Raw genomic sequence first — 16,407 nt, forward strand, 5'->3', positions numbered from 1 at the left:
TCTAAATAATAGCTTTGCTAATCCGTATAGACCACTTCGCAAAATGGAAACACTGGTCCAAAAGCACTTCCGTTTTCATTTTTTTTAAATCTTACATAATTTGTTTAACATTTTTATTTGTTTATAAATGTTGTAATGGTTAACTTAACGGTCTGTGTTTTGATATTATATAACAATTAATATGTTATTTAATTTAATGAAATCGTATATTAATGGTATTAAATTAAATTTAAACTTCTCAACCGTTATTGATTCTTTGCTGATGTATTCCGGAAGTTAAGTTTGGGCCACATAAAATTCAAGTTGTTGACAATGAAACCTTCTATATCAAAAACTGTACATTTCCCTATCAAACTCCAAAATCCCAGTGAAATAAAGATTACACTGACTAAAATTTTTTCATGAAATATTGCTGTAAATAGTTTATAAATGTCTGTGCCCTCATAATCTTTAGTTAAAATCTGAAAATGCACTTCCTTCCTGCAATGACTATCCATCTTAAATGATGCATGTTAGACGGCTTGGGCGGAGCATCTGTAAACTCCTCCCCTTCAACTATCAGTCTGCTGCCATTTCCATTTCAAAATGCATTTACTATAGTACTAATGATGTTAGGGTAGATGAGGTTCAACTGTAAAATGGTATACAGTATGATGACATTTGAATGAATATTTTGATTGATATGAAAATGAGTCAAGGTCTGATAAACAATCAACTCTGAGACAACCCTCTGTGAAGGGCTCCCCTACCTGAGAATCATTTTATGGGTCTCTGTGTGAAGGCAGGCAGACTAAATGGCAAGGATGGGAACTGACTGATTCTTTGAAGATGCCAATTAGACAAGCTGCCATTTAGATCAAACACAGCAAGCCTTTTTCAGTGCAAAGCCATGGCATTTATCAGCAATTCCTGCTTGTTGTGAGAACAAGTTGAGGGCAGAAAGTATAAAATGCCCAACCTTCCTAACAGGATGAGATAAAACTGCTGAAAGGTAAAACCTCAAAAGATGGAAACTTGCAAGCACTGAGATCCAGAATACCCCTCATTGTAAGGCAAGAGAGTGAAAGGGTTTTGCAGGTGAATGTTATCTTGATTCTTATCTTGACTAGCCATCTGATGTGATATTTATTTCTATGAGCTTCTCTTTTTATTCATCTTAATTTCAAAAGTAATAAAACAGGTTTAAATAAATGGGTTTACTCTCAAGGGTTTACATATAGCCACAGCCAGTTAATGTGTCTATGGTAGGGTTTTGAGCAATGTTCCTTCTGAGCTGTGCCTATACGCAGCCGAACAGATGGGAAAATAATTTGAAGGCAGACCCAAAAATGTGTGAAAAGAAAAAAAGGCATTTTCTTAAATTAGAGCTTAAAGGGACAGTTCTCCCAAACATGAAAATTATATCATGAATTACTCAACCTCAAGTTGTTCCAAACCTGTATAATTTTCTTTGTTCTGTTAAACACAAAGAAAGATATTTTGAAGAATGTAAACAACTGAGATTTCTGGGGCACCATTAACTACCAAAGTAGAAAAAATTTAAATGGTTGTCAAAGGTAGCCTAGAACGGTTTGTTTTCCTAAATTTTTCAAAATATTTCTTTTTTTTTCAACAGAATATTTTTTTTTTCTACTATGGACATTAATGGCGCCTCAAAAATCTCAGTTGCGAATATTCTTCCAAACAGCTTTCTTTCTGTTCAACCAAAGAAAGACATTTATACAGGTTTAGAACAACAAGAGGGTGAGTAAATCATGACTGAATTTCATTTTTGGGTGAACTATCCCTCTTTAATAGATAGGTTTAAATTTTCTGTTTTTTACATTTAGCTCTGGTTGCCTATTTGGTTTTACTCCGTGGTTCTGTTTGCCTCTCATACTTTTCTTTTCAAATGGACACTTGAAGAGGGAATATCTGAATCTGATAGGATGAGTGCAAGTTACACCTCGAGTCTGAAAGGGTCATCATTTAGAGTTGTTCCAAATCTGTATGAATTTCTTTGTTTTGTTGAACACGGAAAAATATCTTTGGATGAATGCTGGTACAAACAGTTACAATTGACGACCATATTAAGAAAAATACAATTGTAGCCAAAAGTGCCCCGAAACTGTTTGCTTTCCTACATTCTTCAAAATATCTTTTTAAAACATTTTTAAAGCAATTTTACTATAGTAGAAAAGAAATTGAATGAAATATAGTTGAATTCTTCCACAATACTTTTTTTAAAAGCTGGTTTATTAGCTGGTTATCAGCTCATGCTACACTGAGGGTGAAGCTTGTTTAAGAAACTGTGGAATGGAATTCATTAAGGTGGCAGTTCGTCTCCTTTGTTACAGCCGATAAAGTGATCTCATTACCGATATCACACGCACACACTCCCTTCTTTGACCTCCACCGCACATACACATTCACACAGATTCGATTCAGAGGTGACATGTCACTTACTGAGGAGGAGAGTCTGTGTACATGACATTGACTTGAGACAGGGTCTCAATATAAGAGTCAAAGTCAAAAGCAGGGGGAAACTCCTCAATGCAGGTGGACCTCAGCTCTCCAATGGAGCCCCCATATGAGAGGCCATCTGGAGCTGTAGAGACAATCATAGTGACAAAACATGCTATAAAATGCTATGTCTTGAAACATGGAAATACTGTTTGGGGAGCATTCACTTAAGAGTTCCATATCTTAAATGTAGTCCATATCTTATTATTCACTATGGCTTTCTGTGTTCCTGCAGTTCAGTTGGTAGAAAACTGCATTGCAAAGGTTACAGGTTTTATTCACAAGGAACATACATAATGATAAAAGTCCTTTTGGATAGATTTAAGCTGTGTTAAATGTTTAAAACAATGCACCATATTGAAATGAAGTCGTTGACATTTTTTAACAGTGCAAGATGTGATAAGTTGTGAACACAGGCCTCTCACCATAGCTGGCACGCAGGTGGGGGTTGCACAGTCGGCTGTCTTTGCGCAGACTTCCCACAATGATGGTGACGCAGGAGAGGAAGAGCACCAGGCCGATAACAATGCCGGCCACCAGCAGAGGGGACACCAGCAGGCTGGCTTCACTGACCCCTTCCTGGCAGTCTGGGTACTCATGAGTCTGGCTGCTCTGGTTTGAGCTCACTGTATAGAAGGCAGAGCAAAAGAGAGAGAGAGAGAGAGAGGAGAGAGAGAGAGAGAGAGAGAGAGAGAGAGAGAGAGAGAGAGAGAGAGAGAGAGAGAGAGAGAGAGAGAGAGAGAGAGAGAGAGAGAGAGAGAGAGAGAGAGAGAGAGAGAGAGAGAGAGAGAGAGAGAGAGAGAGAGAGAGGAGAGAGAGAGAGAGAGAGAAAGACAGAGAGAGAGAGAATGAAAGAAAGAAAGACAGAGAGAGAATGAAAGAAAGACAGAGAGAGAGAGAGAGAGAGAGAGAGAGAGAGAGAGAGAGAGAGAGAGAGAGAGAGAGAGAGAGAGAGAGAGAGAGACTATGGTTCAAGATTTTAAGCCAGTATCAAAAATGTAAACCATCAAGTTTCACATTGTACACAATAGATGCAAACTATCTATGTTCAGAATGAAATACTACCTTATCACTTAAAACTTTTTTTTAATTAAAGTTAAATGTAACTATGAATGTTTCAAACTGCACTACACTGAACTGCAGTGTTCTTTGTTGTATAATGCACATTTTGGCAAATACAGCATAAATACTGGATGCCCAATATTAAGAAAAATGTGATTTGCAATAACTTGGAATAAGCAAAATAAAATAAAATCTGTTTATGAAGCATAAATAACAACAGTTGACCACCGTGCTGTACAACCATAATAAATATCCATTTAAAATATAAAAAGAACATATGCAGTACATAATAAAACTATAAAAATGCAATGCAACAGAAGAAATCAAAACAGATTTTGATTCTTATAAGAGAAAAGACTTAAAACTCTAAGAGCAGTTTGTCCTGGGCAAATATATTTCATATTATGCCAAAATAATATTGCTAAATAATGTGACACGTGACGTGTTGATTTTGAAAGTCTATTAAATTATATTAAAATATGTAAAACTGAAAATGTATATAACCAACATACATATTCTTTATGGGTTAGAAAAGCAACATTACAACTTCTGAAAGTGAACAGCCACGTTTCACTATTGCTGTAAATAAAAACAAATCTGAAAATGTTTCTGCAAACCATTGTAATATGTACCACTTTGATATGCACCCCTAATAAATACTGAAAGATAGTATAAACATACATAAAATGTGCACACCTGCACAATGTAGGACTGCAAACACAATATTATTCAGCATGCCATTCTGAACAAAGCAATTTGTCAATCCCACAGACAGTGAGATCACACTGGTGTGTGATTATATCAGTTCCTGTAAATTAAACCTGCTGTGAGGGCAAAAACTCACAACCACATACGCTCACACACCTACCTCTTTGTGGACCGCAGATCAGGAATGCTCCCCAGACTTTCATCCCTCAGTGGATTAGATTCTCAAGTCTGCCGTGTTCAATTTTTTATCCTGACCTGTGTGAATTTTTAAATATGCGGGGTAGAAGACATTCATGTCAGCTTGCGAGAAGCCCAACTCCAGCAATTAGCTCCTCTCTGACTTCCTTCACCCTTTCCATTTAGACCGGAGAGAAACCAAAATAAGCCACACACACACACACACACTCTCTCTCTCTCACACACACACATACACTATACAGTAGGCTAAAGGCAGATTCAATAAAGCCTATTGGTAAAGAGAATGATGTTAACACTGTGTGGGTCTTGTGATGCCTCCAGCCCTTTCTAGAGATAAACAAGGCGCAAATCAAATCAATTTATCTGTGAGGTCCACAGTGCTTGAGCAGTAACCACATATACTTGGAGGAAAAGGAAATATCACTGTCAGGTGTAACAGTTCACTTCAACGGCACAAGCTGTGAATGTAGAACAAACAACCGGAAATTGTGTGTTTGAAGCAGTGCCAGGCCATAATATTACATCACAAATGATTTAGCCTTTCAGCTGTAAATAAATATGAGGACAAAATGCTAAAATTGATTTGTACTATGTATGTACAATTCATTTTATATTTTTTACTGTTATTTAAAATTAAAAGCTAAATATCTTTCTCCAGAGTAACTAAGAAATTAATGACCTGTCTGATTGGATTGACTAAACCAAATTTCACACTTTCCTGATGCCAAATTACGCCGGTGGCTTGTATGTTACAGGCCAATCATTTTTTTAATATTTTGTTAGGATTTATTTGTGCAGTTTTTTAATTTTGCCATCAGGGAACATTAACCCTGCTGTAAAGTTCTTGGAAACATTTTGCAAATAAACTGCAGGGCTGTACAAAGCGACATGTTGCACGTACTATGAAAAAAATCGATCTGTGGTAACAGTTTGGCATCTGCATTAGACAGAGCTGCATGTTTGTGTGAAGTGTGTTTGTTGTTCTTCGGCTGCATTGAGTCCATGTACTGCAACTATGCGGACTCAGGGACGCAGAATCCTCTGGCTGTTCTGCGTGTCTGGGTGAATGAACTACACAGTTTAACATGCTACAGGGGAGCAGGGGTTTTCAGCAGGTTTACATCACGTCACGTATGTACAGTATATTAGCATTTTTTATTTTCCTATGGCATCTGACACGTATGAACATAAGCAAGATTATTCTAGTAAATAATATCTAATAGATGCAGCCTCCCGGTGGTTTATTTAGCATATTTTGAATAAAGTGAATGCTTGGTTGAAAAGATGTGTCTTTAATCTAGATTTAAATTGGGAGAGTGTGTCTGACCCTCGAATAGTGCCGAACCCCTTTGGTGGATTTAGTTATTTTAGTTGTTATCAAAAGTCCGGAGTTTTGAGATCTTAGAGAGCGTGATGGGTTGTAGTGTGATAGAAGCTCTGTTATGTAGGTGGGGCTAAACCGTTTAAGGCTTTGTAAGTAATTCAAATAACTTTAAGGTCAAAACGATACTTAATGGGTAGCCAGTAAAGGGTTGATAATATTGGGGTTATGTGATGGTATTTTCTGGACCTGGTTAGAACTCTGGCAGCTTCATCTGAACTAACCGTAGTTTGTTTATTGATGATGCAGGACAACCACTAAGTAGTGCATTACAGTAGTCAAGTCTTGAGGTCACAAATGCATGAATAAACTTCTCGACGTCAGCAACACACAGAATATTTCGTAATTTGGCATCATTTCTAAGGTGAAAGAAGGCTGTTTTTGTGACATTGGAGATGAGATTTCGAAATGACAGGTTGCTGTCTAATATAACGCGTATTTTACTGTTTTTGTTGGAGTAACAGTGCAGCCTTCAATTTGCAGTTTATAATCTGAAATATTCTGTTTTTGGTCCGATAAATTATATTTCTGTTTTATTAGAATTTAAAAGAAGGAAATTAAAAGTCATCCTTTTCCTCACAACATGTAGGGGCAGCATGTATATGGAGAATAGCAAGAGTCCTAAAACCGATCCCTGAGGTAATCCATTATTTACTTGCGTTAGATTTGATGATTCCCCGTTTAAAAGGACAAATTGATGTATGTCTGATAAGTAAGATCTGAACCATTGTAGTGCCTGTCCTTGAATACAGGTATAATATTGTAAGCGATCTAGAAGTATGTTATGGTCTACAGTAATCGAACACAGGACTAGGAGTGAGGTTATCTGATGCTATAAGCAGGTCGTTTGTAATTTTAACGAGTGCAGTTTCAGTACTATGATGCGGTCTAAAGCCTTACTGAAATTTTCCGTGTATGTCATTATTTTGTAAGAAAGAGCCAAATTGCATCAACACTACTTTTTTGTATTTTAGACAGGAAAGGGAGTTTTGAGGTCAATGGGGTCTGCGTTTGGGTTTTTGATAAGAGATTTAATGACGGCCAGTTTAAAGGGTCCTGGGACATGGCCTAGATTAATTGACGAGTTGATAATGTTATAAATGGGCTCAATTGCAACGGGTAGTAGCTCTTTTAATAATTTAGTTGGTATGGGGTCTAAAAAGCATATTGTAGGTTTAGATGTTGCAATAAGTTTAATTAAATCTTCCTGTTTTATAGGTGAAAAACACTGTAGCCTTTCATAGGACAGGTTGAGCTTCTACTATTTTGTCTCGTAAGTTTTCGATTTTCTCTGTAAAATAATTCATGAATTCATTACAAGCAAGGTGCGGAAGAATTACCAGGTCAGGTGATGTCTGTTTATTTGTAAATTTAGCAACTGTACTAAATAAAAACCTTCGATTATTTTTGTTAGTTTCTTTAAGGTTCCGGAGATGCTCAGCCTTTGCTGCTTTTAGTGCCTTTTTATAACAGTTTGCACTCTCTTTCCACACAATTTTAAAGATCTCTAATTGGGTTTGTTTCAATTTGCGCTCCAGTTTACGTGTTTCTCTTTTAAGGCGGCAAGTGGTGCTATTGTACCATGGTGCTATGTGCTTTTTTGACTTCATAGGTGCGAAATCTTCTAATGTTCTAAATTTTACGGTTATACCATCAAGCGATTCTGTATTTATTGGTATGGTAATTAAAGGAGTAAGATCTGGCAAGCTCTCTGCGAAACTACCTTTAGTAGTCGAGGAAATTGTTCTACCCTGTCGATAACGAGTTAAACGGATGAATTCTGCAGTGCACAGTGTACATTTTATAATATAGTGATTGGTGACATCGTCGCTTTGAGGTATAATATCTATATTGATTAGATCGGCTCCTTGAGATATAATCAAGTCTAGTGTATGATTACATCGATGAGTGGGTCTTTTGATGTATTGTTTTACTCCAAAATAGTGTAGTAGCTCTGTAAACGCCAGTGCTAATGCATCGTTAGCACTATCTACCTGGATATTAAAATCTGCAACAATTTGTACTTTATCAACGTTAACCAATAGGTCCTATAAGAAGTCCGCAAACTCTTTCAGAAAATCAGTGTAGGGACCAGGTGTCTATACACAGAAGCCAATGTAAAAGAAAGTAATGTTTTTTTTCTTTTGTTTGGAACAATTATGCTCAACGCAAGCACTTCGAAAGATTTAAATATATGCTCTGTTCTCTGAGTTACAGTAAGAAAGTCTTAAATAAAGGTCTTACAGTAGTGAAATGATTTATGGGTGAGTAATCCATCAACAAATTTTCATTCTTTGAAACCAACCAAAAGTTTCCTACAGTATGTAGTTCTGCAGCTTTGATTTATTAAAGTTAATGTGTGCTAATACGTATGTGGCCAGTAGTGGGGTCTCCAAAGACACAACTGGACGGTGTCTCCAGGACTACCGCAGCATGGCAACCTCAAGGCATCCATCTGGTCTATGTTAACACTGGTCTACTTACTGCATGATGTGTGTCTTTATGAGCTGATGCTGACTCAGATTGTAGTGTGCCACTGTTTGATGATGTCAGATTTGCGTGAGTGTGTGGCTTATGTAAATTGTCATGTCCTTCTGCTGTCCTTCCCTCTGGCCCCTTGCATCTTTGTCTTGTCTAGAAAAAATACATGGCTTTGTGCTGAAGGTCGTGGCAGACCAACATGCAACTTTATTGCATAATCACAACAACTTATGCTTCTTCTGCCCTTCTTCGACCTCTCCTTCTCCCACACACAAACACACTCTTGAACTTGTTCTACTCTTCTTCTCATCTCACTGCTTATTTCATTCTTCCCACTGGGAACAATCCAATTCTGTGCCACATATTTCCAGACTTTAGCCCACATCTTCAATTCTTTCCTACAGAGTCATTTTTAAGTTCTACACTGAAAACATAAGTATGTTTGTCAGTTAAATATTTAAGCAGCCTTTAAAAAACTGTACAAAAGAAATATACATGGTGGTCCCATTACAACGAAATAATATAGATTATTTTTCTTTATTTTGTTTTAAATATTTGACTGTTTCTCCTAGACAGGAATGAGATTAAATGGACAGGAAATTAAAACCTCTAAGGATTTTCCCTGAAAATGTATTTATTATTAATTGAATGATTTGTTATATAGCTCCATATTCTAATGCATTGTAACAATTGTCTCATTTGTTATCTCATCTCCTAAATTGTTTTGGGTTAAAACACAAAAGCAGTATGTTAGCAGTTTGTGTGGCCTATTTTTGCTTGGATTTATGTTGTAATATAATGCAGACTTTGCAAAGAAGCTGTTGCAGGAGGACAGGCCAGTTAAAAACTGTATTGGAGCTGACAGCAAACCTGCAGCTCACAAAAAAAGTGATGTATCTCATTTAACATGCAAGGAGGCTGTTTACATAAAGTCTTTAAAACATAGCAGCAAAACCAGCTGCTTTAATTCCAAGGACCAAAGAGAGCAGTTGAAATTTGTTTTCAAATTTCAGACTGAGTATGTAAAAAAAACAATGAAAACATTTCAGACCATCACAGTAAATTTTCTATTTGGAACGTGATGTCATCCGTTTTTTTCAAGCTACATATATTTACACTTCTTTGCAACTGTGAGCAGCAAACTTCATATGAGGTCAATGTGTAACAGAAAAATTTGAAATAAGGTATTACTGCAGATTTTTCCAGTGGGTATTACTCTTTTCATATGAAACACTAATGTGATCTCTTTAATATCTCACTTAATCCTGAGATATTTAGTGACATTTAAAAAAAGATTTTTATTTCAACCTCCTGCTTCCAGATGTTTCTCAACAACGTCAAAAAAAAAATTGGCCAATATACCAAGAAGGTGAAGTTTCAATATGAACTCAAAACTATGAAACAACATTTTGTTTAAATATTTTGTTAGCCAAATAATAATTTTTTAAATCTTACCGTTCTGATCAACTGTTTCATCTTTGTTTGTTATAATTTCTCCTAAGGAATTTTAAAGCCACAAAACGGTCAAATTACAAATAATTTAATATCTCGGGATGCTTCTGGTGAAAGACAACATTTTCCGATCTCATTTCAAGTTGCATATCAACTGCAAAGTCATTCTCATTTGTCAGATGTCTTATAAATATGCCATTAGATGCATTTTGAATGGTCAGTGACAAACAGGAGCTGAAATTGTCTGAACCTTGAGTGCTATTTTATAATGCTAAACAAACACAAGATCCACAAAAAAGTAATCCTTTGCCACATTTCCCCAGCCTATCTATTTAGTTATTGTATGCTGTATATAAGCGGCACTTACAGAAACATGGATACTTGATTTAGATCTCTCAGCAACAAGGATGAAAAGTGTGGAAAGAAGGGCACTCCTACCCACACAACCAGTAACACATAAAACACACTAAAACACACAGGAACACACAAAGCACAGGAACAGAATAATGCTACTAAAATGTGATTTGTAATGATCCTTTTATTCATTGATTTACAGGGGAAAAAATACGAATACAACTGCCAAAGCACTTCTCTTCCAACTGAGCTGCACCTAAATGCTTTGTAAAAGCATATTTATGCTGGATCCATAAAAGTAAATGACAAAATACTCTCACACAAGTCTTTTTTAATCCAAATAAAAGCACCCCTGCGTGAATATTGAACCCACAAAAAGGACTTGACTTGACTAATTAACTAGTTAATGGTCATCCAGACCTTTTCATATTTAAAACAAACTACTGGTTCTGAAACCACATACATAAAACACATCCTTGAGAATTGCCACATAATATACTGTATGAAGGAGGACCACATACAAGACAATTTGCACTCATACATGCTCCTCAACCCCTATGAGAGATGCCATCTGTCAGAGTCTTTAAAAGTTTACACAACCTTTTACTCGTTCTCACTTCTGGGTCCTCAGAGATCCAGCTGCTAAGTGTGTGACAGATAATGCAAGCCTCTGCTCATTTTTTAATCTCCAATTGACCCAAATAACACAGAGTATGAGTTGCACTGATTGAAAAAGTCTTCAAGGCACTTGCATGACGTCATCTAAAGTATTAGCCCTAATTATAGAATACATTTTGTTTGGCTTATTTTTAAAATGTGTTTTACAACAAACAACTTAGCTAAACTGTTTATTTGTTCTACGCACTGGCACATTTAGAGACATTGGTTGTAGGAGTAAAAAGTCTGTGTTTAGTATGCATAATATACAGACCATTTTGCAAGATGTAAACTGGACTAGAAGCATTTCCTGTTTTATTTTTAATTAAATTGCAAAAAGAAAAAAAACATTTAGAACCGAGTCAAAATGTAATTTTTTTTAAACATTATCATTTGTGGAATAAAAAGGAAATAACAGAAAGTCTTGACTATTATTGTTTACATCTTGCAAAATGGTTTTAGTGGTAGCTTACTTCAGTGTTAAGAAAGTAAAAATTTTGCCAAATAATACTCCAACAAAAATTATTTTATCAGTATCACAGTGATTTATTTGAGTTAAACCTGACAGGTAAACCTGACAAAATAGGACATAAAGAAAAGAGGCTAGTGACAAGGTCACAAGCTAGACAGGCAACGCTGTGAGGAACACACAATCCATTCTCATAAAGCTGAAGAGGACTGCTCCACTGAACAGCCATCGATCCAGTCATCAACAACAGGCTTTTTTTTCTTTTAAATCAAGACAAACTCCTACATTTGTACCTGTACTTACAAGCACTATATTTGCAGGATATAACATCTTGGTTGTGTTGAACTGACAGATGGGGTTTGACTTGAGAACCTATCATCTTCTGACTAGTTTTGAAAAGGCCAATGCCCAACTCCGCCCCCGGATATCAGGGTATAAAGGGTAGACGGCAATCTGCATTCATTCACCTTTTGTGCTGAGAAGCCTGAGAGCATCTCTCGACTGCTGCAGCGGATGTCAAGTAGTGTGGCATGGGAGAACTCATGGGAGGTATGTGCAGATTGAAGTGCCGCAAGGTGGATGTCCACCTGGAGGAGGACATGGGTTGCCACAAAGGGAACCATCTCACGAGGATACGTCAGACGGAACCACCCTTTTGGGGGGTTACTACGTGTGGGGCACTAGGTCCGGTTAGAGCTATACGTCAATAACTCAGCTGATAATCAGCCACACTGGACTGGATTGGCCACAATAGAGCTAAAGTGCTACTTAAATGAAAAATTTCAATGGTAAAAGTATCGTAATTTAACATGCTTCAAATATATTAGAACAATCAAGACAAAAATGCTTAGGAAGAATGTCATTTTTTGCAGTTGTTGCTGTGCTAATGGTCCTTGTTCATTTTGAATCTCAAAAGTCAAAGGGTTTTAATTTTGGTTAAAGTAGTTTAACTCAAATTGAGCAGTACTAATGGGAAAGTAATTCAATCTACAGTAAATTACTGGCAAACATGCTGCAAAACTACAGCAAAGTTTCACATTGCACACTCATCACAACCCCACCTGGCAAAACCTCATATACCTCGGTTAAAAATGTCATAATCGTATTATTTATTTGTTCATAACACTGCTGTATTGCCTTTACGGTACACAGAGGCACAACACCCACACAACAGTTTGGATGAGCTGTTCTAGCACAGCTGGCGTAATGCATTCATAATATTTCCCCTGCAGGCCTTTAGAAGCGTGTGTGTGTGTCTGCATCCAAGCAGAGGAGTCAGCGGTGATCCTGCGGGCCTGTAACGGATGCTGGCTGTTTGCTCTGTGACGGATGGGGGATAATGGATCTGATTGTGTTGGTGATGTTTGCTCCTGTTGGCCTGTGCTAAAGGCAATCTCTGGGAACATTGTGTCACTGTCTGGCCCTGTTTGATGAGGTTTGTTACTGGGGTGGTCTGTCTGTCACCTCACTGGACACGCTCTAAACACCCCAGATCAACATAAAAGAACTGAAGGTTTCTGCAGCTCAAGGTCGCATCCAGCAGCATCTGACTGGACAGCAGCTGCTGACCAGAGAGCAAGACACTTTGAAGCAGCGGGGCAGTAAAAGTTAAAAATGCATGCAGAAATCAGGGAAAAAAAAGAAATCTTAATGCATTTGGGCGTAACTTTAATCCGAAGGGATTTATAGTGCATTTAAAGCACGCAGTTTATCAATTGCGTGTTCCTCCAAGGTCATTGGAATTGCTAACATCATGCAATACTATCAAGAGCTACTAGACCCACCAACTACTACTCAGAGGTGGGTAGAGTAGCCAGAATCTTTACTCAAGTAAAAGTAACTCGAGAAATTGACTCAAGGAATTGAGAAAAGCAAAAGTCACCATTTTAAAAATGACATGAGTAAAAGTAAAAAGTATTCATTGAAAAAACTCAAGTAGCTAGTTACTTTGTATCTGATTATATTTTATTCAAAAATAAATATTAAAGTCAATATTTGTATATTATATTTTAATCAATATTTGTAATTATTATTATCATCATAAGCAGATATATTTTCAATATACACACAGAGACTTAAGAATACACAAACACAGAAGAGACAAGCATTTCAGTCAATTTCATCTAGTGACAATGTCAATAGCCTACACAACTTATTTAGAATAATAGACAATGTCAAACTAAAGTGAATCTGCAGAGTTTTGCATTTGCAATGCATTTAGCTTAATTAATTTCCTTAGATGATCTAAAACATCTACAGTGCTCTCTTATATACAAATACAAACTCATTTTAGACGAAACTTGTGTTTACTCATGTTGTGTCACATACTATATGTGTGTTGTGAAAAGCTCTAACTTGTAAACAGTGAACCAAATGTCCATCAACAAGTTTTCTTCCTTCTGTTCTTCAAATGTATATTTCTGCAAGCCCACGTCTCTACCAGATGGTGCTCATGTTGCTGTGTTTGATGAATGGGGTGCATTTATCATTGCTGGCAAACAATATGACGCATTAGTAGATTTGATAGATACAGGTTCATATCCACTTCATCCATTGCTCTTTGTGTTCTGCATTTTCTTATTTTTCCCGCTACGAGGAATGAGTACTGCGAACTGAACAGATCATTTGAACTGATTCGTGAACCTATTCAGACAGTTTTGCCCATTATTCAATTAATGCTTTCAAAAGATTGAATCACTCAGGAATGTCCCAGTAAAAAGAGACGACAACCTTGGAATATACGGCATATTTTAAAATACGTAAGTAATATACGTTTACATTTTATTTAAAGTAGGCCTACATATTTTCCAAAACGTTACTCAAGTAAATATCACAAAGTAAATTTAGCGCGTTACTACCCACCTCTACTACTAAAACACACTAAAATCTGTCACACTGTTATGTTGAAACTGAATTTTAGGGTGGAACGTAGCATGTCACAGTGAGTTTTCTAATGGAGATTCAAAGCCATTGAATTCTAGTATAATAGAGGCGAAAAAGACTGCTGTACAGTACACACTGGAGTCTGTACTGCATTGGATGTGGGTCAGAGAGATGCATCATTCTAGGTCATACTAAATCGTAGTGAGAGAGGCTTAAGTCTTCGCTCATTCTAGCTCATCTAATAATAAAGCCTATCGGGGAGACAGATTACGATTCTGAATGTGCCGCTTTATAGTGAAGTGAGGTGAAGTGTGGTGTTCCATACTCATAATTTGTGCTCCGCATTTAACCCATCCAAGTGCACAACATACACACACCAAGAGCAGCAGCCAGTGCTGCGGATATCTATTTCTATATGTACTATTTATTCTCTCTGCTTGTGTGTGTATGTGTGCAATACATTTAAAAGCATGAAGTTCAATGAGTGGTGAAATAAAACAACATACATTTCTTTGCTGTGGCATCAGGACACTGCTAAGATCAATGTCACACAGAGACTATACTGTCTGTTGAATTTCAACAAAATCAAATCTCAGAAGAGACATAAAGTCATCCAACAGCACTGTGAAAGATGACAGCATGACAAGACACATGAAAACTGGGATACAAAATAATGTTTTAACTAAATAAATGTAAAATATTACTTTTATATGGCTTAAAAGTGAATATGAGCTGGGTTTCTTTGCAGTATTTGAGGTCTGACTATGTTATTTTGACCTGTTTTTACTAATAGAAATAATATTTTTATTTGCAATTTTGTATAAATATTGTTAGTAGATCACAGAATGAAACAAAAAATATATAGTTTTACCTAAACACATACCTATAAATAGTCAATTTGAAATGGTCTCTTCTTTTTACTTTGTGTACACTATACACACAGTATAAACATATGTTTGGAGCCTGTTTAAAGGTGCCAAAATGTATGGAGGACCGAATGTGCCGTTTAGAAATAAAATGAAGAATCAATTGACAAATTGTATTATTATTAAACTTATAATAATTCAACTTTTTTAATTGAATTTAAATTTTATGGATGCTTTATTTAATTTGTGTTTTAAATGTAGTTTAATTGAACAATTTTTTTAAATGTATAGAGAAATAGATACATTTTTAAAGTGTTGATTTAATTCATGTTTTAAAACGTAGATAAATGAAACAATTAAAAGTTTATAAATAAAACCCCATCAGCTTTTGGCTCAGTTTTAGGATACACCTAACAGTAAACAGTAAAGTTATACCTTGCACTTGCACGCAATGCAACAAATGCCTTGTTTTTGAGGCATTAACCCTGAAAAAAACACACACATACCTGAACAAGCTTATCACATTAAGGGGCAATTCACATTTGGCCGGCTCGCATACAGCGTAGCACGCACATTTTGCTAGATGGAATCGATGGAAATAGATCAACTTTTAAGAGTGCAGCACGCACACCGCGGGTCATTTGACTAGAGAAATCGGTGCAGCGTGCGTTTTTTCGCAAGGTTTTAGACGCGAAACGTGAATAGCCTCTAAACTACCGGAGGAGCGATTCAAATGCATACAGAACATTTAGTTAGCACTTGAATCGCTCTTGCCGTACTTGAATGCGATACGCCATGGATCTTTTTATCAGGGTTGGGGCTGAGCTCATTAGGAAAGTGGATTTTGCGGGCCAGAGTTGAGAACCACTGTTCTAGAGGGCGCTGCGCGTCTCATTCGGTGTGCGACCACACTGCAGAATTTAATTTTACATGGGCTATATATTTTGTCCCGCTGCTTGCATTATGATCCCAACCCGAGCTTCATCTACACCTCTGATTCACAGCAAAGCATTTTCGTTTTGCCATCCATAACAGCAGTTTACAACATCTTGGACTCTCTAGTGAGCACATAGGTTCAGTGTCAACTCCAGGCCATCGTGGGTATAGCTCACGTTGAACTCAGTTTATAACTGTAAACATTTGAGGATCTCCCACTCTGTCTCTTGCCATTGTAAAAGATCAGCCCGACCATGCCTCTCATGCTCATTCTGTGCTGGAGTTTTTGTGTGAGATAGATTGATGAAGAATAGTTTGGGGTTTGTCTGTATGCTTGTTCACATATTGTTCATGCAGGGTCTGAAATGTACTTCTGTTCAATTTGCCATGTTATGTAGTTATGGCGTGCAAGTTCAAGGAATAACTTTACTGTTCTGAATTGAGGATCTCCCACTCTG

The 16,407-nt window shown here is 36.8% G+C and overlaps 1 protein-coding gene across 2 annotated transcripts in view; it reads right to left on the reverse strand.

Moving 5' to 3' along the window:
• bean1 (brain expressed, associated with NEDD4, 1) overlaps positions 1–16,407 on the reverse strand; it is a 43,425-nt gene that overhangs the window by 14,532 nt on the left and 12,486 nt on the right. The window contains exons 3-5 of one of the 2 annotated variants that reach the window (XM_079466984.1): positions 4,433–4,527; positions 2,928–3,128; positions 2,446–2,587 (exon numbers count right to left, since the gene is read on the reverse strand). In XM_079466984.1, the coding sequence (XP_079323110.1) occupies positions 2,446–2,587; positions 2,928–3,128; positions 4,433–4,475 (386 nt within the window). In that variant the 5' untranslated portion in view covers positions 4,476–4,527. The remainder of the gene's footprint in view (positions 1–2,445; positions 2,588–2,927; positions 3,129–4,432; positions 4,528–16,407) is intronic. The other variant, XM_079466983.1, reaches the window with a different exon arrangement.

This window comes from Barbatula barbatula, assembly GCF_947034865.1.
Source record: "Barbatula barbatula genome assembly, chromosome: 1".
Taxonomy (NCBI): domain Eukaryota; kingdom Metazoa; phylum Chordata; class Actinopteri; order Cypriniformes; family Nemacheilidae; genus Barbatula; species Barbatula barbatula.